The sequence below is a fragment of the Crassostrea angulata genome, chromosome 6 (genome assembly GCF_025612915.1).
Source record: "Crassostrea angulata isolate pt1a10 chromosome 6, ASM2561291v2, whole genome shotgun sequence".
Taxonomy (NCBI): domain Eukaryota; kingdom Metazoa; phylum Mollusca; class Bivalvia; order Ostreida; family Ostreidae; genus Magallana; species Magallana angulata.
Genome location: NC_069116.1, coordinates 20456229 through 20482303, shown reverse-complemented (window position 1 = coordinate 20482303; position 26075 = coordinate 20456229). Strand labels below are relative to the sequence as shown.

The window sequence follows — 26075 nt, the reverse complement described above, 5'->3', positions numbered from 1 at the left end:
CAAAAATAATTTCACAAAAAATTTCATGATAATGTCTATTGGATGCTATCATGCTAGTTAGAATTCAAATTCTCAATATCACCAGAAAGGAGGAATACATCAATTTATCTACAGTGACAATCTGGTTATACTGTTTCTCAAATTATCAGAAGAAATGATGGCATTGCATGCTAAGAGCTGCCCATATTCTGTGGATGGAAGGACAATAAAACAGGCTTTCTGCCATTTATTTTCCCTCTGCACAGTCATTATACACTGTTGTCTTGATGCCTTGACTTCTGTGATATGATTGTTACTTGTTGCTGAATGTAACAACAGAGATTTCCCGTGGATTCTGTTATATTGAAGACTAGGGTTACAGTTCAAACTCTGTGAGGGCTAGGGACTTAATCAGGTTGTAATTCTAGAAAATCACATAATTCTCTTAGATTTGTTCTGTCAAATATCCTTATAATATTGAAATCGCAATATGACATTTATGAGGATCAAATGGAAAGGAAACGGACTGAATGTTAGGATATATATTCCACAAGAAAAAACATTTGTATAACATTACTGCATCTGCACGAATGCATGTTACAGCTAGTACATGTGCATAAGTGCATGAGGACTATAGTGGAAACAAAACAAAACAATTCATTTTTCAAACATTATACTCTCAGTACTTGCTCATTTTAATGTTTTTATTTTGCAATCCTGTTGTATATCAAATCAGGGTCTTTTATATTTGTTTTTCATTTGTATTTTTAATATATACATGTATATAATTATGTATTTGTTTAGGCACATCCAAATCCAGCAGACAACTGGTCAGAAAATGTGCTCAAATTCCTCCATATCCCTAACTTGATGTCTGATGATGTCCCCCGACAGCCAATGGACTTCTATACCTGCCAGTTCAAAACCTCCAAACTAGAAAGGTTAATCATAAGTGCATTCATTACAAGCTGTTTCAAAGGAATCAGTAAACTTAAAAATGTCAGAGCTAGCATACTTTTTTTTTGTAATTACTGACAACTTCTAGAATTGCTAGACTGTGTTATATTGGTACACTACCTTCCACATAATTGTTCCATAGATTCTGGTGTAATTCTGGTATATATCTCCCTTGTGGGAGCGTTTTTTTTTTACAGTGTCTTATCGATCACTATGTGATAGCATGAATTGATCTTATTAAAGAGAGTTAATTCAACAAAAGCTGTAAATTAAAAAATTACTGTATATCGAGTTGCAATGATCTATTAATATTTTTGCCTTTTTAGCTCACCGAGACGAAGTCAGGGGGAGCTTATGCTATACCCTCGGCGTCGGCGTCGGCGTCGGCGTCCGGACCTGGTTAAAGTTTTTGTTGCAGGTCCTGTATCTAAGCTATTACTTGTCCTATCTTCACCAAACTTGCATGAATGATGCATCTGGACCTACTTATGGACTTGAAAGACTTGGATGCTGAATCTGAGTCCTAAATTTCAGATGCTGGAGGAGGTTAAGGTTGTTGGACCAGGTTAAAGTTTTTGTTGCAGGTGCCCTTTGATAGCAATATCTAAGTTACTGCAGGTCCGTACTTTACCAAACTTGCATGGATGGTGTGTCTTATGATACTGATGCACCAGACATGCTTGAGTGCTGAATCTGAGCTACAGGTTTTGGATGCTGGAGGAGGTTAAGGTTTTTGGAGCAGGTTAAAGTTTTTGTTGCAGGTGCCCTTTGATAGCAATATCTAAGTTACTGCTGGTCCATACTTCACCAAACTTGCATTGATGGTGTGTCTTATGATACTGATGCACCAGGCAGGCTTGGGTGCTGAATCTGAGCTATAAGCTGCAGATACTGAAGGAGGTTAAGGTTTTTAGAGCTGGTTAAAGTTTTTGAAACAGGTGCCCTCTGATGTTTATATCTTAGTTATTACTTGTCCTAACTTCACCAGACTTCCATGGATGGTGCGTCTTATGATATTGATGCACCTGACAGGCTTGAATGCTGAGTCTGAGCCATAGGTTTCAGATGCTGGATATGGTTAAGTTTTTTGGAATAGGTCACATGTTTAATAGATAATAGTACTTTTTCAAACTTGCATAGTTGATTAAACTGTAATATGAATGAATCACAGAGGAAGCTTCAGATGCAGAGCTTGATCTCCATTATCAAGGATGCTAAAAAATATATCTTAGTTATTACAGGTCCTAACTTCACCAAACTTGAATGGATGGTGTGTCTTATGATACAGATGCACCTGACAGGCATGGATGTTGAATCTGAGCCAAAGGTTGCGGATGCTGGAGCAGGTTAAGGTTTTAATTGCTAGTGCCCTCTGATGATGATATCTTAGTTATTACTAGTCTGAACTTCACCAAACTTGCATGGAGATGCGTCTTATGTATACTGATGCACCTGACAGGCTTGAATGCTGAATCTAAGCCATATGTTTCGGATGCTGGATGAGGTTTAGTTTTTTTGGAACAGGTCACATGTTTTATAGATGATAGCTTGCATAGTTGATTTAACTATATTATAAATGAAACGCAGAGGTTGCTTCAGATGCAGAGCCTGATCTCAATTATCAAGGATGCTAAAGAAATCTCCTACCTCACTCAAACTTGCCCAATAGATAGATGTGTTTTTTGATAAATGATATAACATGATTCCTATGATATAGTATTGTATGGTATGAAACAATATTGTTTAATATGATACAATATAATATCATATGTAATATTATAAAAAGTTATATGATACGATATGATATTGTATTAATTTTTTGATATTTTATGTTATGATATTGTATCATGATATCGTTATATATAATATTGTATATTATGATACAATATTGTATAATATTATATTGTATTATTAATTTATTATTTTATCACATGATACTATTACATAAGATATTGCAAAATATAATATTGTATTCTATGATACAATATTGTATATTCTATAATATTGTATCATACGATATTGTATAATATGATATTAAGTTTCTGTTATATAGAATTATATCACATGAAATTGTATGATATGATACTATAATATTATATAATATCGTATCATACGATATTGTATAATATGATATTGGTTTATAATATGATATATTATCACATGAAATTGTATTGTATGATATTGTAAAATATATTATTGTATCATATGATACAATATGTATAATATAATATTGTATGATATAATATTTTACTTTATTACATAATATTGTATCATTTGATATGATACAATGTTGTATCAAATTATATTGTATCATATGATACAATATCATATTATGTATCAAAAATGATACAGTATGGCATACAATATCATACTATATTATACAATATAATATCATATGTTTCAATGTTATGATGTATTATGTAATATGATATTGTTATATAATACTATATTGTTTTATATATTATGATATTGTATTATGTGATCAAATACAATAATGTATAACAAAACAATGTCATATCATACGTTACAATATCATATCTCATCATTGTTTATTATGGTATGTTATTGTATTATATGATATTTGTTGTAAATATGATAGGATGCAATACTTAATTTTATATTATTGTATTGATTAACGTTTGAACATATGATTATCATACAATTTTTTAACAGATGATATACAATATTGTGTCAAAACAGAATCCATGAATATCCAAGATCATAAAGTATGATTTTCATTTAATATGATAAAGGTGGTCTCATAAAGGTGAAGTCTCATAAGGGTGATGTATCGTCTCGGTGAGCTTTGTAATCTGTGATTACCTATGTTTTTGCAATCTTTTTCAATGTGCAAAAATACAATATGCAGAAGTCGTATCTGGTATTGTTTGTTATTAGAAACTTTTAAAACAACACAAATATGAAAAAGTAGCACATTTTCATCATTTATGCAAATTTTGTGACACACAAAAATTTAAAAAGAAAAAAATATGAAGGTACTATAATTTAAATACATGTACATAGCCTAACATAGCAGTCCAAAAAGGTTTTGTTCTTCAAATCTCTGTAGGTTTTTGGGAAGTGATAATAAGGACACATACTTTACCAACACCCAGAGACATCGAGTTGTGTGGGAAATCTTATCCACCACGGGTTATGGCAAAAAGAAGAGAGCAGAAATAGGAATAGAAAGGCTCTTGGAGGAGGATGTATTCAAAGCAGCATTTCCACTTCATGATGTAAGTTATTTTATCCCTATTACTTTAACTTAAACCAGGGATTTTTCTCTCTCTCTCCAAATTCTCAAAACTGATTCATCTGATTATTAGGTCTCTACTCTGCTGGTGCCATCATTTTGTCCCTCTATCCTTCTATCCATCCATCTGTTCACCATATATCATTTATCTGACAGAAGCATATTTTTTCTTCCCGGGGCCCAATCTGGCCCAATAATTCATCTAGAAAGAGCCTTTGGGTAAAGGATGTGCATATACATATAAGAAACAAGTTCTAGGTCCGATATCTTCAAAGTCAGTGGAGATCTTCTTGACTGTCAAGTCCTGCATTTTTTTTTCCATTTGAATTCTGATGTAGGGTCAATATGAGAAGCCAGTTCATGGCATTAGTCCTGAAGACATGAACCTCCGTCAGATTTTGTATGAGTACTGGGCTAGATGGGGGAAGTGGTACAAGTATCAGCCTCTGGATCATATAAGAGAATACTTCGGAGAGAAAATTGGCATCTATTTTGCCTGGCTGGGTAAGTTAAGTTATTTGAAAGATATCTAAAATGGATAAAAACAACAGCAATTGTTAAATTTAGTTTATACAGTGATTTTAGATAGTTATTCATTGTAATAATTTGATAATTATTTATATATAAAGTAAATAAACTGAACCAGTTAAAATCACTAAGACTTCCAGCACAGAATTAAATGTTAGAATGGTGTAATGTGGTCCTGAAGTAAGAGTACAAGTGTGGTTGTGTTGTTTTACAGGGTTCTACACAGCCTGGCTGTTACCGGCGGCAGTGGTTGGGATCATTGTGTTTGTGTATGGAATTGTCTCTATGGTTAACAATGTAGCAGTGTAAGTAAACCATATTCAAATACAAATTAGAACTCTTTCTGTTCAAAACCTATTGATTTAGAAAAATTGTTCTTAAATTGAATTAAATTTGTCATATCTGTTAAAAATATAATGAGTACAGCCAAACTTCGTTATCTCGAACTAGATGGGACTGTTTAAAAACTTTAAGATATCGGAGTATTCGAGATATCGAGGGGTTGGGACTTAAAAATCACTTCAACATATTCAAGTGTTCAAGATGTCGAAGTTCAACTGTTTTCCATTAATACATTTAATGGCATATATGAATAGTAGATTTCTGTAATCCGCAGTTTGCACTGATTTTACCGGGTAAATGAGCATCCTTCATCTTTTATTGGTTTTAATTAATACCTTATTGCAGTAATGATGTGTGCTCAAGTGATAAGGACTACAAGATGTGCCCGCTGTGTGATGAGAAGATTGGTTGTGCCTACTGGTACCTGTCTGATGTCTGTACCTACGTCAAAATCGCCTACCTGTTCGATCACCCAGCCACAGTCGCCTATGCCGTATTTGTCTCTTTTTGGGGTATTGTAAAATTTATGACAGCAAAGTTTAATTTGCATTTTATTTTGATACATGGACATTAAAAAATCATAATTATTGATTTTAAAATCAATAAAGTTTGATTTATTGTCATTCTCATTATTGTTACATAAAAGCTGTGACGTTTTTGGAGTACTGGAAAAGAAAGAATGCCAGTCTCGCTCATCACTGGGATGTCTTGGACTTTGAAGATGAAGAGGTCTCTTGTTTTTTATGCCCTTATTTCCTACTTGCAGAGATAGCCATCTAAAAAAGTTAAACAACGACTTCATCTTGCATATTGAACAAAGTTATATAAGAGTGTGCACATGAAAAGAATTTCTGTGTAATTTTTTTATTATTCATTTATTTTGCAATTGTTAATTGATAAAGATAATGTGATTGCTATATAAAATGTGTATGCTTTATTTGGTGAGAGTTTATAGAGGAATAATTATTACAAAGGTTTTTAGTAGTGAAAGTGAAATTTTAATGACTCTTATGTCCTATGCTTATCTCGATATCCGTATTAGGAGAGACCTAGGCCTGAGTATGCCGCCAAGGCTCCAACCTATGAGAAGAATCCCATCACAGGAGTCAAAGAGCCACACTTTCCTCCCAGAGATAGGATACCCAGGATTTTGTCTGGATTTGCAGTCATCATTATTATGGTAACATGTGCGAGAGTTAACAAAAGTAGATGCTCTGTGCATCCCGTGTACAACATGATTCTAATGAAATATAAATCAAACAAGTATGCTTGATTAGATATCTTGATTTTAAAACCATATTCATATACATGTAACAATTTTTTGATTATAGGTGTGCCTATGAACAATTGTTCATGAAATATTTTATATAAAAACCTGTCATTTCTGCACACTTCTCAATTGTGTACAAGAACAAGACAATTTCAGAAAAGCTAACTGATATATGTAACTCAAACAAAAGATACAGAATTTTAATTTACTCCTCTAACTGGGAACTACCAGAAAAACATTTATCTGAATTCAAGATGTACTTTCTTTCACAGGAAACCAATATCTCATGAGGAAAAATAATATTCTCACAATTGATTTAAGCAAATTATCTGTTGTCCTAAAATACCAGAAAAAAGCTGATGTTTTCAAGAAGCTTATTGATTGAAAGCCCAGTAATCTTTGGATATGAAGCAAGTCAATCTCCACAATAATTTGTGGGTGACGGGCTTATAATTGAAGGCAGAAAAAGCTCCTACAAAGTTGATAGAAAGGAGAGAGAAAATTATGGCCAAGTCTTGTCATTAACTGGGTGTTTGACAATATACACTGTGTTTTATTTGGGGATAAAGGATGTGATAGTGCACAATTAAAGACAGTCCATTGTTCTGTTGTTGTTAATATAAATGTGTTAGGTTGTGATTAGTTGTAAGCATTGCAAAATCCATGCAAATTAGGAAAATATTGAAATTAAGTTTATTATATGCACAGTTTTAATTTTCACTTGATCTATACATGATACACAAATTTTTTTTTATTAGTGTTAATGCAGTTGACAAAGTTAATTTGCATCTTTTTTTGTGAAGCGGCACACAGTGTTGAAATCTTGAATCATTAAATAATGATTTGATCAAAAAACTTCTGCTACAAGTGTTGATTTCACTGTTTAACACTTAATAGACACATGATTACTAGCATGTAATTGTTTTTGATTGAATGTTTCACATTTTCAGATGTCACTGGTCCTCATTTTCATCGTTGCTGTGATCATGTACAGAATTTTAGTTAGTATTCCTTTGTTTCAAAACAAAACGTTACGAGGCCAGGCCAACCTTATTGCCAGCACCAGCTCAGCCGTAGTCAACTTAATACTGATTATGGCACTTGGAAAAGTTTATGAAAAGCTAGCACTAAAACTTACACAGTGGGGTATGTTCCATCAAACCATTATGATACTGTAGATTCCTAATTTAATTCGAGGAATCAGTATCTGTGTAAAATCGCAAGAAGCACATCTTGTGGATTTTAAAATCTCGCTTTTATTTTTCGAAGAGATGTAACCTAAATGTAACTACCATATGATGAAATATTGCATTCGCGATTTTATATTCTTGCGATTTGATGCAAAATGGTTCAATCGCAGAATTGAATGCTCGCTGAAATAAGGAATCTACAGTATACCAAATTAACATTGACAAAATTTGGAAAACTATATTGATCATCATTTAAAGCAGCAATATTAGAAATGGTTTTTAGATAAATTGAAAACTTTTCTTTGAGAAATCAATTTATTAAGTGACAACTATTCTGCTTCTCAGAAGATTTGAAAAAAAATGTATAAATATGAACTAATGAAAAGTATAGAAACCAATAATTGATTTTTTATTTTCAGAGATGCATCGAACCCAAACAGAATTTGAAGATCAGTTGACTTTTAAAGTGTTCATTTTCCAGTTTGTCAACTTCTACTCTTCAATTATATATGTTGCATTTTTCAAGGGAAAGTAAGTCTTTTGAGAACCAAGATTTTTTAAATGCATTTTTAAACAAGTCATATTATCACACTGCTGATTCAGTACACATTGCTATTGATTTTTCACATGAATTGCTGTTAATTTTTCAGGTTCAATGGATACCCTGGTCATTACACAAAATTATTTGGATTGAGAAATGAAGAGGTAAAATTTTTTGCTACTAGTATATGCATCTACATAATGTAATTTATCATTATGAAACTTGATTGTTAATAAAAAAGTATAAAGCATTAAGGTGGTTATATTCAGTAGCATGAGTAATGTAGAAATGAAGCAAAAAAGATAATATGAAATGTTTAACAGTTATGAAAATGACCATAGGATATTTAAAAGAAATGTATGCATATGTAGATACAATATTTCAGTGTAATAATGGAGGCTGCCTCATTGAGTTGACACAGCAGCTAGCTGTCATCATGATAGGGAAACAGATGATAAACAACGCGCAAGAGATCCTGATCCCGTAAGTTTAGATGATGAACTCTGGCACAGTAATGAGTGAAGAAACCATCATAAAATTACAGTTTCAATGTGTATTCTGATTGCATGTTAAATTACGACTGTTGTAATTTTATTAAAGGGTTGATTTATTTTTACTTGCCAAAATTTAGCTAACAGATACTCATACTAGCTAAAATTAAGGCCATTTCTGAATATTGAGTATAAATAAAATGTTCTTTTTCTAACAGAAAGGTGAAAGCCTTCATGCATAGGTGTAAGGTGAGCCTAGATAAGAATGCAGTGAGAAGTAGGTGGGAGGAGGACTACCAGCTGATAGAGAACGAGGGTCTATTCGAGGAGTATTTAGAGATGGGTAAGTAATTTATTGGAGCAACTAAAGATATTTGGTTTAGTAAGTGAAAAGAAGAATACAGCTGATAGAGATATAGATAGGTAAGTGGGGGTGCCAGCTGAGAGAGATGAGAGCCTCTTTGAGTAGTATTTAAAGATGAGTGAGTGGGAGGAGGACTTCAAACTGATAGAGAATGAGGGATTATATGAGGAGTATTTAGAGATGAGTGAGAGGACTACCAGCTGACTGAGAATGAAGGCACGTTTACGGGGTATTAAGAGATAGGTAAATGGTAAGGAAACTACCAGCTGATAGAGAATGAAAACCTTTTTGAGGAGTAATTTTAGAGGTGGGTAAGTGGGAGGAGAACTTCCAGCTGAGAGAGATGAGAGCCTCTTTTAGTAGTATTTCAAGATGGGTTAGTTAAATGGGGACTAAAGTGGAAAGAGGACTACTGGCTGGTAGCAAATGGGGGCCTGTTAGAGGAATATTAAGCAATTGGTAAATGGGAGGAAGTCTACCATCTGCTAGAAAATGATCTTTTTGTTGAGTGTAAGCCTGGGGACAGGGGAAACAACCAATGCTCTTAAAAAAGTAAATGTCTTCCTGTTGCATAATTTTTTGTTATACTTTGGTTTGATGGTATATTTCAATGAAAAATACTTTTTAATCTGTATTGATGAAGTGAAACAATATCATATAAATCAGCATATAATATAAATGTTATTGATACTTACAATATGAACATAGGCATCTTGGCCACAAATGCTGCTCATATGAAGCGCTTTTCTTATCAGAATGATATTTGATATCAGAATGATATTGAAATCGCATGTACTGTAGATTCCTTATTTTACGTGAGTACTTAATTCCACGATTCAACCGTTTTCCATCAAATTGCGAAAACATGAAATTGCAAATGCCAAATTTTTAATCATAATTGCATGTTCTCTACATATGTCTGAAAAATAAAGGCGAGATTTCAAAATTCATGAGATGTTCTTCTCGCAATTTTACGCGGATATTAATTCCTCGCTTTTAATGAGGAATTTACAGTTATAAATTAAGATTATTTTGATATGCACTTTATAGCTACATGTATAAAGATAAAGTTACGGTAGTTTTTTGTTCCTTCACTTAAAGTTACTGAATTTGCTTGCAGTGCTACAGTTTGGTTTTATCACAATATTTGTGGCCGCCTTTCCACTAGCCCCTCTGTTTGCTCTGCTGAACAACTGGGTTGAAATTCGACTGGATGCCCACAAGTTTGTGTGTGAGACTCGACGCCCTGTGGCAGAGAGGGCCCAGGATATAGGAGTCTGGTTCAAAATCCTAGATGCACTTGCACAACTGGCTGTCATAAGCAATGTAATGTTTTCCATCTTAGTGTAAACAAAGTTTTCGAATTTTAACAGGAATGCTATGTATTTATTTTCTGAATAAAGTGTCTTTCATTGTACATGTATTGACATGTTAAACAAGAAATTTGTCAATGATGCAGGTCACAATACTTTGATGTGGTTTAACAATCTATGAATTTTTCATTATTATTATAATAATTTGATGTCAATATTATATATTTTCAGGCTTTCCTGATAGCATTCACATCAGAGTTTTTGCCCCGATTACTTTATCAATACCAGTATGACTGGGACCTTCAAGGATACATCAATTTTACTTTAGCTGTATCTCCATCAGGCACATTAAACCAAACCTGCAGGTTAGTCTCTCTCTCTCTCTCTCTCTCTCTCTCTCTCTCTCCATAAGAATTTTTATTCATATTGTTCAAATTCATTTGTGTAGCTTATATCCACAAATAATGTTTGCAATGTTCCAACTTTCTGCAGGTACAAAGAATTTCGAGATGAAAAAGGAGAATACACTCTGTTTTACTGGCATTTGCTGGCAGTCAGATTAGCATTTGTTATCTTATTTGAGGTAAGTGACATAAATAAATCTCACCAATATCTGGATATGTAAGTATTTCACTTTAAAAGAATAACTTAATTCATTGATTATTTTCTATACAAGTTTTCAGACTCATACATGCAATTTTTTGCATTTTGATTAATACATAACATTGCAACAATTTTCATGCTCCATACAAATTTCAGCATGTAGTGTTTGGGATATGCAAGTTAATTGACTTCCTGGTACCAGATGTTCCTGAAGCTTTAGAACTGAAAATCAAAAGGGAGAGATACTTAGCCAAGCAGGCCCTGGCAGACACTGATGCTATTATGAAGGTATGTGTCTGAATAAAATCAAATATAGAACTCATTCCTATTAAATGTACTGGTACCAGTATTTGTTAACATTTCAGTTGATGTCATAGTCTGTCCATGGCAGCTATGCATGAAATGAAATAAACAAAAACTTTAAAGAAAGATATGATGTGATTATGTTAGATATGATATAATTAAATGAGTGAAAACTATTGCTGAAATCTGTCTAAATAAAGCAAGTCCTGTCCTTTTTCCTCAGGAACTACAATCTTTGTTTTCTGATTAAATATACTGCTATGATTTATGTATTAGACTATACAACCCGAAGAGGAGGTACGTTCAGTGTTGTCTGAAGAGCTACTTGTCAATGTATAAAATTCTAAGATTAAAAGTGATTAATTCCCCTACCAAAGCATGAAGTTTATTAAGGCGTCTTGTTTTGATTATCAGTAAAGTGACAGTCATTGAACTCAGAAATAATTTGACAATAAAAGATTTTAGGATGTCAGTGTCACCTTTGTTCTTTCATTCCACTGCAGTTTGAATTTTGAAATATATACCATATATATAAAGTGTTTTGTTTTACCATTTCACATTAAGAAACTGCTAATGGTTCCACTCACCCCACCCCACCCCTCCTATTTGTAATACATGTTTTGTCATTTAGTATACATATTGTTAATGTAAAAGATTTTAAGGAGGCTGGATGGTCAACAAATTAGACATTAGATTTGCCAAACATTTTAAATTATGATTTGTTTATCTATAAACTGTTGTTTAAAAAAGAAAAAAAACATGTATTTCACCTATAGTTTTTAAATTGGGTATTCTTCTATACTTTTATATAGAGCTCTTCTTCTAAAAGAGATCAATACAGTCTGAAAATGGCCATGACCATTGAGTCTTCTTAATTCTAGATTATTGAAAAAATTTGGATATTAACATTTTGTAGAATTCTGGTCATGATAATACAAAATAATTTGAAAAAAATCAATGGGTGCATGCCCTAAATTGTGATGTAATGCATACATAGATTTGTCTTCCTCTGTATTTGTTGTTGTGGGAAAAAATCAAGCTATTACTGTTCAGTTATTGACTTGGAATTATCTTCATTGAAATTCTATAAAGATTTTCTCATTTCCTTGATCTATTTTATATTCAACATTTTGTACATACCAGTAGTTATTTTTTCTCTTGTAATTTAAGAAACTTACTCTCATTTCCAAAAAACAAATGGCATTGTACCATCTTTCTAAAAGTATTTGATTTGTGTAATTTTTGAAAAAAAAGTTGAAAGAGGGGTTAAAATTTACTTCTTAAAGGAAATTTATAACAAGAATTCTCAAATTAACAGGTTTTTATCATCAATCATGCAACAAATATTTGATTTTCCTTTAGGAGCAGCTAAACATAAACAAGCATTGACTTTAATCTTATTTGTGTAGATTGCCCGAGGGGACGATGAATCGGGTGATGAAGATGATGTGATGGTGTCCACTGCACCGAAAGCCAGCTCAGGCACCAAGACAGCGGAGGAGGACAGAGTCTAGACACCCCCTCCCACACACACGCCCCCATGCACTTACTGTATTAAGAGAGAGCAGATTTTATTGGAGTGATTGACACATGAAAGCTTTTCTCAAAATATATTGTATGTGCATGTAAGTGACTGTGTATCTTATGGTTTACTGGAAATTTTACAGTCAATTTTGTCATCTTCACTTAACGTGACTTTTGTATGTTGGGAGAGATATATAGTGCTAATTTAATAAAGGAAAAGGGGGGAGGGGGAGGAATGTAAAGGATGGTAACTCCTGTAATGACTATATATAGTTATACTCTAATCTGTTTGGAGGATTTGTTACTTGTTGATTGATTGAGACTGCTCGGTGTATTTATGTATGATATATACCAATGATATTGTTACATCATGTTGACATGATTGTTTTGTCACTTTTTAGATTTTATCTTCTATGATAATGTTCATAAATTTAATCATAACTCAATATATTTATTCTATGGGTATAGTCTAGTTGATTTTAATTTTTTTTCCTTAGGTTTTTACTAGTAAACGAAATGCGTTTTTTCCTATAGAAGTACATATATACTGATATTAAAAGTAATCAAGTTTCCTTTAACAGTTTTATTGTACACATGTATGTAGCACATATAAACATTTCCAGTATTTTTCACAGTACTTAGGTATACAGGTACTTTGGATTATAAATAAGTTATGCATGATGATCTTTTACATCATTATTTTATGTTGATTTGATTTCGTACAATCAGTTTAATACATCATTCTTCCAATATTTATTGTGAATGTGTTGTTGGCCAATGGGGATTTTTTTAAGTCCAGGGTTATATATTATATATTTCATAAAAGTTTGAGGTAAAAAACGCATTTAGATTTTATGCATTAATTGTAAAGGAAATGTTGCAGACACTTTCTTCTTAAAGCTTTCTACCTTGGTTACAGTATATAGTTGCAAAGGACTTTGATTAATGCAGCAATTGTAGTACATGTAATACATATGTACTAATTGTAGCAGTGCATTGTAGGTGACAGTGTATCAGTGATTTTTTTCTTTAAGTCTGTCTCATTTATTGTTCATCAATATGTACAATATTAAGCATAATACAATCTTCAGCTTGACCTCATCTTGAACAATAGTTAAATTTTTATCAAGAAAAGAGAGATTATAGACAAAAATGTATCTTTAAGTAAATTTGATGACTAGCTGCAATGAAATATAATTTTTCTTATCTAAAAGAAACTGACCTTTTCTTGTGTTGTGCAAAAGATGTTAAATAAATTGATGGTAGTTTACCGAGATACTGTTTTTAGTCTGGCCATCCTCTGTTGTTTATAGTACAGTTTTTTTCATTATTCCCTTCATTGAACACTTTGTTGGATGAGTGGTTTGATTCATGGCTTTTAATATTAATATGCTCATAGATTGATCCAAAATGTGCAATTGTTTGCCCAAAGAAAAAAAACTTTATCTACATGTAGAAGTGCAATGAGCTTTGTATACAGCTTCCATACCAGAATTGATGAATGCTACACTTTTCTGGGATATACACACTGGACAATCCTGTAGTTCTTATAGATGGCTGTTGACTTAACAATCACCCTATTACTCACTCAATGAAAGCTTTGTTGTCTTATTTTGTTTGTCTTGGAGAATGAACTTACTCAGAATGGGACTGTTGCTTGTCATAAACATTGTCAACTTGAAACTGTTTATGGAACATATTGTTTCCATGTTAAATCTTCCAGTTTTTATTTTTTATATTTGTTAGAATTTTTCTCTGCAATCGATTTGTATGTTTTGTTATACTCTTTGTTATTATTATTTTCATACTCTTATTCTATGACGTGGAATACGCATAATGCTATGATTGAATCTCAGATTTTTATTTTATATACTTCTGAACCAATTAAACGCACTGTAGCCAATTTCAAAGTTGTTTTGTTCAGTTATAAAGAAAATGTTTCAATCCATGAAAATGTACATGTTTGATCCCTGTCCAAAACAGACGAATGTCTTAAAAACAGTTATCTCCACGTATTAAGTGGAGATAATCAATCGATGTGTATGTTATAGAAGATGTACGCGGAGGTTAAAGACAGTAAAAGATGTAATCTGTCTTGTATTTGTATACCCTCGTAGACTAACCCTTTATTCCCCCTCCCCTGAAGGGCAATAACTGTTGTAATGGCACCCTCTGTAGCATTGATTGCTGGATTGCAGGTATGGTGTACACGGGGTACATAGATGTGAATATTGTTACAAATTTTAAAATCAAATTCAATATAACAGAAACAAATCCTTATTAGCAATTTTAAAGGAGTCGCTGAAGTGCAATTTTTTGATAAATCAACATCGTAATGACGTCTCTTTACTTTCGGAAACGCAAAACTCGATCCTTGCGCCTGGAATAAACGACAAAATGAGAGGATGGCGAGTGCTTTTTGCGTATTCGTTTCTTTGTAGTCATTCTTTAGTATTAAGGTACCTCACTACACACAGACTCTTACTTTTTAAGACACTACGCCACAAGATGGCGATTTAAATGTTTTTTTTTAAATTGTTTATATCTTTCGATTCGGTTGTATATCGTCGTAGCTAAGTGGTTAAAGTATTGGGCTTCTGGAACCAAAAATCATGAGTTCGAATCCGACTGGAGCTTTTGCTCATGTTTACTGAATTAAATTTTCGAAAATGTAATTTTTCATCCAAAATTGCACATTTTTTTGGCGTATTAGAGCCAAACGATTGTAAGCATGACTAGATTTCAAGACTTCTGCATGCATGTATATGCAAAGGCATTAGAATAGTTTACAAAAGACCAGTCTCCAGTAAGACATTCATTATACGTTACCATATCAAGGCAAAAATCAAACAAACAAACATAAAAAAAATCCCACAACCAAACAAACTAGATATTGGTCATAAGGAAGAAGAATTAAGCTGTAATCCCTGTCTCCAAAAGTTTGGAGACAACGTTTAATAATATCAAACTGATTAATTATCTAAAACAAAGACGAGCATTGAGTTCATGGACTCATGTCCTCCCATGTGACCGGAGACGTACACAACGAGTGAATTCCGGATGTGACATCTGTGGTGTAGTCTCCGGATGTGGAGGGGAAGAAAAACGAACTGTTCAACGAAGATTCCTGGGGTCTACTTGTATCCCGAATTCCCTCTAGTTGGTAAATAAATCCAACCATTTTCATACAACTTTCAATCTGGTGATTGTGAAAGTGGTACGCCATCACTGACCAAGGAATAAGTGCGTTCATTAGCTCTCGCCTGACGGTGACCGAGACACAGGCAATAACTCTCTCCAACAAAGACAAATAGGGAGTCAGAATTTTGTTCATTTCTATATTTTTCAAACTTTTAAACGTACAAGAGGCGCTACAGGTATGGAGGGAGTTGTGGAGGTCTTTGAGTTGGACCAGATCTTGCTGGTTCTCACACTTGTCAACAAACGGTGCCAACTGAAAGAGTAGATCGATTTTCTTGCTGCAGATAGCAGGAACGTTTGCAGTGAAAACCTGCTGAAAGGGTGTAGTCAGAGCTGCCAGATTAACCGACCCCTTGATATTGTCATGAAGTCTCTCGTACACTAACCATGGGATATTGGTCCGAAGGGACCAAGCAAACAGGCCGGCCAATGCTTGGTCCCAAGCGGCTCCAAAATATCGCATGTTGAAGTGGTGTTCTCTGGTCAAGTCTTCTGTGTGGTCGTGGACCATCGATCGACTGCAGAGTGGCTTGTGTGTCACTGACGATATTTTGCACATTGGCCAGGGGTCCTCTTCCAGAATCAGTTCTACGACGTGCTCCATTGCTTTGCCTTTGTAACTTTGGCAGATTTTCAGAAAATAATACGTCTCTGATTCCACCCCTTCCTCGCTCTTCTCCTTTTGAATAAAAATCGGTCCACCTGGTTTAAAAATGTTATATTTAGGAAGTTCTTTGTATTCCTCCTTCGTTATGAGAAATCGAGAGACCGATTTATCATCCGATTCATAGTCTAAAACCTCCAATAAGTAGATATTCATGCTGCTTAAAAGATTTTCTCTCTCCTCTTCCGGAAACGTGAACGAGAATTTGATATTGCCGACCATGGATTCATCGTCAAGTCCGACGGAGTCGGATCGATCCGGGCGGAACCAAAGTCCTTTAATTCTAGGATAATTCCGAAGGATGGAATAGTCCTGTGTAGGCAGCAAGGTCGTGGCTTGGTGGGTAATGACCGGAATTGCGTCATCAAAAGGCAGTACACAACTGACGCAATCGAATTTTGTGTAATACAGTTGAAGAAGCATGGGCCATTCATCTCCGCGGAGAGTCTCTGGAATGAGGTAGTATTGTTTAGTGTCTGTAGCTGGTCGCCATAGCGTTAAGGTTTCTTCCTCTAGAAACACATCTGTAATCTTTGTCGGCGGCAAGGATGTCTACCAAAAAATAAATAAATGAATAAAAAATACTTGTGTTTTATTGACACAATAATGATTTAAGGGACGCAATTAAAGAGTTTGCTTTTCATAAATACCTGCATATCAACTGCAAATCTACCATTATGTGTTAAATTTACCTTTCATTCTCAAGTTTCGCCCACTAAAATTGGGGTAGAATGTAGGTGGATTTTTGTACCTTTAATTCAGTATCGTACATGCAAGGACTTCATATTTTAAACTAAATATCATTCTTGTTTTGTATGAAGACGATTCCCTATTTATTTAGCTACATAAGTGTTATGTATGGTCAATTGAATCTCCACTCCAATAATTCAACAACAAAGGATTTCTCATTAATTAAGTGACTGATGATTAAGGCTTTGTTCTCAAAATATGTGTATTGATTGAGATTTAAGAATGAAGATAAGTGCGTTGATATGCAGGTATTGAGAGCTGACAGGTCGGGGTGTACATCTCTGTGATTGATCTGTGATAGACTAAATAGTTGAGAGGATTCCAGCACTTATAATCTTGTCTTCAGGATTCCAATACACATAATCTTGTCCACAGATTCTTGGTGTTAAATAGTCCATTAAACATCCTTGTTCGATCAGTTTGTTTGACTCGGCTCAAATCTGGAACGACATCTTGTTGAACGAACAGATTTTTATCAAAATTGATTGACGGTCAAAACCGTTATTTACAATTAAGCGATTGCAAATGAGTTAATATCTTATTGATTGATTGGTTTATAATGTGATTCTTAACGAATCTACAGCTAAAGTTTTAATCATTTTGCAAAAATACTTTTCAGTTTAACAAAAACATGACATTCATCGAAGATTCAGTTGAAATTGGGTTATCGATCGATATTCTGTCAGCATGTAAGATTAGGTACCACAAATAAATGCTAACACATAACTCTGAAGTGTGGAAAGAATTGTTTTATGTTGGGATGCCTAATATTGGTTAACTGTGCGATTTCTGAAGTCTCGATCGATAAAATAAAATGTCGTGGTGGGCGACAAGGCAATATATTATATAAAATGGTGTGGAAATTGATTTAATCATTTGGTCAATGAATAAAGAACCGAGTACTTTAGATATAAAATTGAACCATTAATTCACATAACATGCCCGTGAACTCGGGTTCTGTATGTCCCGAGAGGTTTATGAACCTGTATGTTAAATCCCTGATCAAACCCTACACACTTCTTATCTCGAAGTTTAGACAACGTCTTAGAGGAAGAAAGTCAAATTTACAAAGAAAACCCAACATTTACATGCCGAGATATTGTGGGTATCGCTCAAGTCCCCTGGACCGCAATAAAATCACGTAATTTACCGTATTTTGTATGGAATTTAATAGCCAAGTCTGATAGCAAATAAATACTTTTTCGTTAAAATATGGCTGAATGCAATATATTGATTTTTAATATAAACACAATATACAGTTTATGCTCTCTCTCTCTCTCTCTCTCTCTCTCTCTCTCTCTCTCTCTCTCTCTCTCTCTCTCTCTCTCTCTCTCTCTCTCTCTCTCTCTGGGACTTTTAGCACCTTGTTGATGGAAGAATTGGGTGTTTACCAATCTATTTACCGACAATGGTGTTTTATGGTATCACATAGCCAATGTTAAAATGACCGAGCTAAGCTGATCAACCGACATTACGTAGATACCGGCTCCTAAGTATTCCTGTTAAACAAAATTTGAAACTACTTGAAAATCTCGAGGACTTTTAAATTGTTTTGCGTCTTTTTATTTAAAGTTTAATGTCGCCGAAATTCATCAGATTCAAACACATAAATCATTCAAACCTTTGCTTGGGTAAACCCTAATTTCTTCTTACAATTAGATATGAGTTTTTTGCACGATTGTTCATTACGGCGTTAAATTCGTCCACAGCGCTAATGATTTAAGAATATTTGCCCGATCTTGCAAACTCTAAAAACCTGAATAAATTTAAAAGCTTAATGACAAAATTTGTTTACTGTATGGTTTAAATAAATTTACGGGTCCAATGACATACAGTATTGAATTACTTCTTGTTCGTTGAATTTCTGCTTTTCAAGGTTTCCATTTATTAATATTTATGTAAAGAGAATTTGAATTTTGAATTAGATGAAGCTAACGATTTGGCATGCGAATTGTATTCATATAATCTTGTTTCTAATAAGGAAACTTGTATATGGTGTATACACAACATTGGGTTTTCTAACTACAACCATCGAACTCCCACTCTCTTTCTCTCTCGGTCTCTCTCTCTGTGTATCTGTCTCTCTCTCTCTCTCTCTCTCTCTCTCTCTCTCTCTCTCTCTCTCTCTCTCTCTCTCTCTCTCTCTCAATAGAAATGTATTAGTAGAAATTACAACGAAATCAACATACCTTAACGTTAACCTTGGACTGGTTGATAAAATTATTGTTCAATCCATCTGCTCCTTCCATCATTCTTGTAGTCTAAGTCTCCATAGCAATAGAATGAATCTCTATGAATCCATTTTATTAGAATGGGTAACACATATTAACACATAAAACTGCGGTGCCCGTAAAAGTGTTGTGGATTTCTGTGGACGTGGGTACCTGTCGGACGCCCTCAGTGTTCAGTGCTTGCGCCGATCACCGCCGATTGATCGCTTTATCTGATCTACGTATGTACAGGTATATCCTCGATCACCGGCATGTCAACGAACCTTAAAATACCCAACAAAATTGATTTTTTTTAAATACTTCACTTGTCTCTTGCGATAGAGCAGTTGACGAGAGTTGGTTTGAGAACATTCATATAGTATTGGAACGCACGTTTTCTGCGTTTCTGAAATTTTAAATGTAATTTTTTTGCATAGAGCTACACCAATAATAGTTTTGTATAGCAACAATGTAAATATATCATTGGAAGGAGAGATACAAAATCAATTACAAAACGATGTAACCAGATTTCAATTGTTACATAATATCACGACCAATGATCGATGGTTGATTAATACCAATATCCGAGGTTTCGAAATTGGACCGTATTAAACGATGTGAATATTTATTCAATTACGGGTCATTTTGCTCTATTGACTGTCCATCGTATAATACCGAATTATAATTATTAGTCCATAAAGCCATACTGGTCAGCTACTAATGTCCTATTACCCCTTGGGCTATCCTTAGTATATGTATATTTACGAGTACTAGAGCAGCAGGTGCCCAGCTGCCAGTGATGACCATTGGATCCATTGGAAGGACTTCGTGTATATGTACATGTAAGTACATCACCACAGAAAACTCCACTTTTATTTATTTCTTTACTTTGCTACTTTACTTTACTTTCCCTGTTTAGGTTATCTAGATTTACGAAAATTTATATTGTAGATTTGATATAACATGTAGATACTTTTCATATACACCGAACAAATGGCGGACATCATACCAAGTGCTAACAGTAAACTTAAGATTACTTATCTATTTATCCATAAATTTATTTACAGCTTCAAAATGCTCGGTCGCGTTCGATTTGTTTTTCTCCTGCTGGTGACGACAACAATTGGACACGCCTACAATACAGGGCGATATCATCCAATCATAAAGCGAGCTGCTGTCTGTAGAGAGGAGGACGGACACTTGTGGTACGAGAACGAGTGCGTCTGCGTGGACGGAAGAACCAAGTGTTGCTGTGGATCCGAGGGAATACGATGTACCCGGCTCATCTCGTGTTGGTGATATATCAGTGAATTGACATTGTTATGACAGATGTGCACGTGTATACGTTTAAATAACAAACACGGAAACATGAAATCATTTATAAACGATTAGTTGTTTTGTCTCTCGTACAAAGTAAAGATAGGAAATGACACTATCTTTTTATCATATAATAAAACCATTTTAGAAATTTTGAATTTTGTTGGTTCAAGCGTATCGATATACATGTGTAATATTGTTTAAGCCAACAAAAAAGATCGTTTTTCCTTGGCTATAGATAAGCTATACTTGAAGTATAAGCGAAAAAAAAAAAACACCCGTCGAATAGTCGGTACTGTGTTGGTTCTGCTTTGGTTAAGTTTTTAATTTTTATCGAATTTAATTAAACTTTTTATATTTAATAAAAACGGTCCGATGCATGTGCTGTTTGTCTCTGCAGCTGAAAAAGAAACATGCGGACGCAAAGAATATACAATCTGCTTTGGGCAACAAATATTAATGTTATTCTTTTTCTGAGAAACGTATTTTTTTAATTAAAAAAACGTTGAAAATATCACATAATCAAATATGAAAAATCTTAAATAGATAAATTTTGGGTTTTTGGGTACATATCTAGTTAAAGTCACCTAGAAGTCATCTAAAACTAGCAAGTAATAACTCAATAGATATATTTCTTTGGAAACTTGTTTATTTGACTCAAAGGCTAGTTTCACTGTCCAGTCTAATTTGAATGTCTCAGTGGTGCCGTCTCAATCACATGACCGGCTGTCAATGCAGTGTATTTCTCCTGATCCACAACAACACTTGTGCTCCAAGTCCACACAATAGCACTCGTTTTCAAACCACAGATACCCATTCTCGTCCGTACATACCGGGGAACGCTTCTGAATGGAGTGACCTCTCCTGGTATTGTAGGCTTCTCCAATCACCGCCAAAATCAGTACAAGAAAAACCAATCGAACACTCGTACCGTTATGCATGATTGTCAAAATAAAGTCTGCAAATTAGAGAATACCCAAACAATTTAGAAACAACTCATCGTTACGTGATTCACTAAAATATACAAACTTTACTACTTACTTGTTGAGTTGTGGTGTCCCAGGGTTTGATAATTCCCTTGGATGCTTGTCTCCATTTATATCAAATGCCTGAAAGAGACGTCGCAGTTAACGTGGTTACGTAAAACTTGCCACAAGCTGTTCCTTCCGGATGTCCATATATATGTACGTGCTCCGGTAACACTGAAGACTACAGCATGCCATTCAGGTATTCCGTGTATACCGTATCACTTCTACGCAACAGGGGGTTTTGTTATTACGTTGTAACCTTGACATAATAGCAAATTCTAGAATTTAATGTCCAACAATGTTTAAACACATACTAGTAAAAAAAAAAAATAGAAAAAAATCACACATCAAAATCATCCTTACAAGTGTAGATATTTGTAATTCATTATCGAAAAACAAATGGTGACAGAAATTAGCAAGATTTGTTTTTATTCAACAATTTAAAATCAATCATGGCGAATGACATTTTATTAACTTGAGATTTATGACAAATATATGTCAGGTTTCAAAAACCATTTCTAACATTTACACTTTTTATGAACAGATACCCTAGCGACACTATAAAACATTCATGGCACTAAGAGCATACGTTTTCGACATCTTATTTAATCAGAGAAATCCATTTACGTGCTAATTCCACTTGACTACAGGGTACTGTTCTTAAGCCAGAGTATTTTCTTTAAATATTTTATGCATGTCCATATAAATATAATTTAGAAAGCATACTCTAAAGAAAACATAAGCTGCATTTATAATTTATAAGCAAAGTATTGATGTTCTTTAACATATTGTTAACGCAATTATACATCTCTATTTTCAAAACTAATGAAATGTATTTTCATAAAAACAGAGAGACTATGGCAGTTGACTGTTCAATAATTAATAAAAATGCTAATAGTCACTGAAATCTGCCATAAATTTGATTAAGTAACCACGTGTATACACCTGTTGCTCTTCCCCCGAAACCTACTCCATCTGTCCCTGCTCTCATCCTGGCCTTCTGAATAACCTCACTCCAGTACCTAGTTTTGTCGGTCAACAATGCTCAATTTAACGTGCAACAAAAAGCATCCATTTAACTACAAAAAAAAACCCCAAAACAAATGAGGACAAGTAATTTCATAATATATAAATTGCTAGAAAATTCTTCTATGTAATTATTATGCTATTGATTTACAGTTATATATATTTACAGAGGTTTATTATCTTTTCCATGACTTGACTGCTAAAGCAAAGACATCTTGACCAGATCATCGTAGCTAAAACAAGTGGCTAAAGCGATATACGTTTACAGTACCGATACTTCTGAAAAATCTTGATAGTCTAACAGTATCTAACTTATTTGAAGAGTACTTGCAATATGATAGGAAACACATTGAAACTCAGGTGAGTGTTTGGAAGGCAACTTGAAGACCATTAAACGCATGGTCATCATTAAATTCCAAAATTATTTGAAAATATATCTTGACATTTAAGGTAACATATTATTACACAGTGGAAGAAAAACAAAATTAAACCTTTATTGTAAATTTTCAATCAATACATCAATGACCAATAAATGATATTAATTTATTCATGATTAACAATTTTTGTGTACCCTTGTACACAAAGGTACCTTTTTTAAGGAAAAACAATTTTGAGACTTATTTCGTTGTTTTGGAAAAAATACACAGTAAAGAGATATTTGACCAAAACAAGATGCTCTAATTGGCTGTAGGCAGTAGTCTTATTTATCATTTACTATAAAGTTACATGCACATTCATCACAGTTCTCCAAAAAAAAAAAAAAAAAATTCGGCGCATATTGTTTTAACGAAAGAGCTGGAACATTCTACAATAGATACAATCGATTTCAAACAGGTGGTAAAATTTCTATTCTGGATGAAAAGTTTAACGCCTGTCATTGAACAATAGCATTGCAAAAGGTAACGCCCACCGATCCCGAAGAAAGCAAAAACGATTGACTGTGTTCACCCACTAGAACGTATAAGAAACTGAAGACGTTTTCTAGTCCACATTGAGAGGAAGCCAGAGTGCCCGGAGAAAACCCACGTGTCCGAGCGGGCGACCACCATACCCTATCACGTACAACCACTACTGATCACGGGGATCGTACTCGGATCGCAGCGGTGAGATGTGAATGCGCTTACCACAGCACTACCCGGACATTATATCTTTTCCCATAAGTCATTTTTAAATTAATATGTAATTGCGCTTCCTTAATTTGTTGCTGATAAATTATTCAATTTGATAAAATTAAGAAAAAAACGGAATCCCCTTAAAATAATGAAAAATCTTGGCAAAAGTAAAATTCAAAGTCGTACATTTTATTTATAGACATTGCATTTTGAACAAAGCAAATATTTTACATTTAAGTAAAATAGGTGATTAACGTAAAACTTGCAACTTGCAATTTTAAAAGCAATCTTTTGTAGCCATTACGAGAGAGAGAGAGAGAGAGAGAGAGAGAGAGAGAGAGAGAGAGAGAGAGAAGAGAGAGAGAGAATTTTGAAATGAAATATAACTCGAATCAACGGATTCTTCTTTTAATCCAATTCATTTTACATATATTGTATAAGTTAACATTTTAAAGGAAAACTGAATAAAACAAAATTCGTATAATAAATAAGTAACTACCTGTTAGTTTATTGAAACTAAATATCTACACTAAGTGTCTTATATGATTCACACACGTCATTTTTTATTTTTAATCAACCATAAAGTAATAACGGAAAATATCGAAGTCTTAAATTAAGTTTTCTTTTCTTCAGGGGGAGATCATCTAGATCGGTCACGTGGCTGACGGGATTTTGGGTGCAATTATGACATTGAGACGTAAATCGAATTTTGTATATGAATTTCTTAAGGTGGAAGGCTACATCGTCACAACATGTCTGACATCCGTTCGAAACGCCATTTTGTTCCGGATTATTAATATTGTGTCGTGGTACAAAATAGCTATACACCGTTAAATTGAACTCTTCTAACGAGGGAGATGATATAGAAATAAAGTCACCAAAACGCTTATAAGTATGTCAATTTTCTTCTTGTTTAAAGCTTTCAACTAACATTGATTATCAGCTGTTTTGTACGGAAAACGTGGAATTTAAATAATTTACTGTTTCACCGCTATTGGCAATACATTTTAGTCATGTCATCTGCAACAGACGATCATACATTTGTAACGGATTATCGATATAGGTAAGCAGATATCATATTTTCACTTAAACTATATACATGTATGTATGATGAATATAAAACGAAAGTACCGTAAGTACGATCTCTTGAATTGATCCCAGTTTCCCAAATGTAAAACATTTGCAGTAAACGACTTGCTTTGAAACTTAGACATTAAACTTATGTATTTTTATTTAAATAGAAAAAGCTAGGTACATGTAGCAATAGCAGTGGAAGCCCGTATTTGCAAGCCAATTGAGATAGGGACAGAATTCTTAACAGGAGCATGTTTTTCATTTCCACACATACATGTTTATCATTATGGACATCTAATGTATGTATTAATATGCGTATGGTTGTTGTTTATAATTGCTATTGTATATAAAAAAGTAAAAAGCAATTTCACTACTAATATTTTGTTTTGAATAGTTAAATATAATTATATAAGGTGTTCATCAAAAATATAACTTTTCATCTTCAAATATTATCATAAGCACTACAAATCTTATATATACATATTCAGCATAGACTTGCCCCCCCCCCTTTTTTTTTCTTCGTTAATTTTAATAATTAAAAAATGGTCCCAAGATATTTGAGACCATGTAAAATAAAGAAAAACAACTCTTAAACAGGATCTTTCATAATAATTCAGTATTTTCTTTAATTTTTCAATTTCATTCAATTTCATTCAATTTCTTTTTTTCATCCTATTAACCAACGAATAATGTTTATATTTTCAGATTTTTGAGGGATTTTGTCCAGCAGTTTGCCTTAAAAGAATTTTTTTATATTTAAGTTTCATATTTATGTGGATTCCAATAAAAATCATACAAACTTCATTCATGATGATTTTGTCTTTTATTTCTAAACTTAATGACATTTCACTTTCATAAGAATTTTAAAACAGAAATGTTTAAAAATTTGATAAATAAGGGGTTATATGGAACCAGACTGATATTTTAAAATTTCTCTAGAAAATAGAGTATTGTATTTTGAGGTCTATTATTGTTGAATATTGTGGCGAGTATTAGTAACAAATGCATGCAACAAAAATCTCCTACACTTAT

At 33.5% G+C, this 26075-nt stretch overlaps 3 protein-coding genes and 1 long non-coding RNA gene across 10 annotated transcripts in view; 2 read left to right on the top strand and 2 right to left on the bottom strand.

Annotated features, from left to right (window-relative positions):
* LOC128189452 (anoctamin-7-like) overlaps positions 1-14564 on the top strand; it is a 29190-nt gene extending 14626 nt beyond the window's left edge. For 5 of the 7 annotated variants that reach the window (XM_052861069.1, XM_052861071.1, XM_052861070.1 and 2 more), the window contains 18 exons: positions 784-920; positions 4007-4175; positions 4531-4696; positions 4935-5025; positions 5408-5574; positions 5709-5791; positions 6105-6242; positions 7283-7478; positions 7942-8053; positions 8173-8227; positions 8449-8546; positions 8773-8897; positions 10039-10244; positions 10463-10596; positions 10724-10814; positions 10991-11122; positions 11414-11434; positions 12547-14564. In XM_052861069.1, the coding sequence (XP_052717029.1) occupies positions 784-920; positions 4007-4175; positions 4531-4696; positions 4935-5025; positions 5408-5574; positions 5709-5791; positions 6105-6242; positions 7283-7478; positions 7942-8053; positions 8173-8227; positions 8449-8546; positions 8773-8897; positions 10039-10244; positions 10463-10596; positions 10724-10814; positions 10991-11122; positions 11414-11434; positions 12547-12651 (2226 nt within the window). In that variant the 3' untranslated portion in view covers positions 12652-14564. The remainder of the gene's footprint in view (positions 1-783; positions 921-4006; positions 4176-4530; positions 4697-4934; positions 5026-5407; positions 5575-5708; positions 5792-6104; positions 6243-7282; positions 7479-7941; positions 8054-8172; positions 8228-8448; positions 8547-8772; positions 8898-10038; positions 10245-10462; positions 10597-10723; positions 10815-10990; positions 11123-11413; positions 11435-12546) is intronic. The other 2 variants (XM_052861074.1, XM_052861075.1) reach the window with 1 other exon arrangement.
* A 1010-nt stretch (positions 14565-15574) lies between these two features.
* On the bottom strand, positions 15575-19704 carry LOC128189454 (uncharacterized). Its single transcript, XM_052861078.1, has 2 exons — positions 19466-19704; positions 15575-17078 (listed from the first exon to the last, which is right to left on the bottom strand). The coding sequence occupies exons 1-2, from the start codon at positions 19526-19528 to the stop codon at positions 15666-15668; spliced, it is 1476 nt and encodes a 491-aa protein (XP_052717038.1). The 5' UTR covers positions 19529-19704; the 3' UTR covers positions 15575-15665.
* A 357-nt stretch (positions 19705-20061) lies between these two features.
* Positions 20062-20961, top strand: LOC128189456 (uncharacterized). The gene is made up of 2 exons (XR_008244239.1): positions 20062-20328; positions 20554-20961. It is a non-coding gene; the product is annotated as an uncharacterized LOC128189456 (long non-coding RNA).
* Positions 20962-21434: 473 nt separating this feature from the next.
* On the bottom strand, positions 21435-22063 carry LOC128189455 (uncharacterized). The gene is made up of 2 exons (XM_052861079.1): positions 21845-22063; positions 21435-21761 (listed from the first exon to the last, which is right to left on the bottom strand). The coding sequence occupies exons 1-2, from the start codon at positions 21897-21899 to the stop codon at positions 21514-21516; spliced, it is 303 nt and encodes a 100-aa protein (XP_052717039.1). The 5' UTR covers positions 21900-22063; the 3' UTR covers positions 21435-21513.
* Between the last annotated feature and the right edge of the window lie 4012 nt (positions 22064-26075).

Excerpts from the sequence above, each read along its gene's own strand:
- LOC128189454 (XM_052861078.1), bottom strand. The coding sequence starts at position 19,528 with ATGATGGAAGGAGCAGATGGATTGAACAATAATTTTATCAACCAGTCC. Across the intron at positions 17,079-19,465 it reads AGTCCAAGGTTAACGTTAAG|ACATCCTTGCCGCCGACAAA; the intron begins GTATGTTGATTT and ends ATTTTTTGGTAG.
- LOC128189455 (XM_052861079.1), bottom strand. The coding sequence starts at position 21,899 with ATGGAGACAAGCATCCAAGGGAATTATCAAACCCTGGGACACCACAAC. Across the intron at positions 21,762-21,844 it reads GGGACACCACAACTCAACAA|ACTTTATTTTGACAATCATG; the intron begins GTAAGTAGTAAA and ends TCTAATTTGCAG.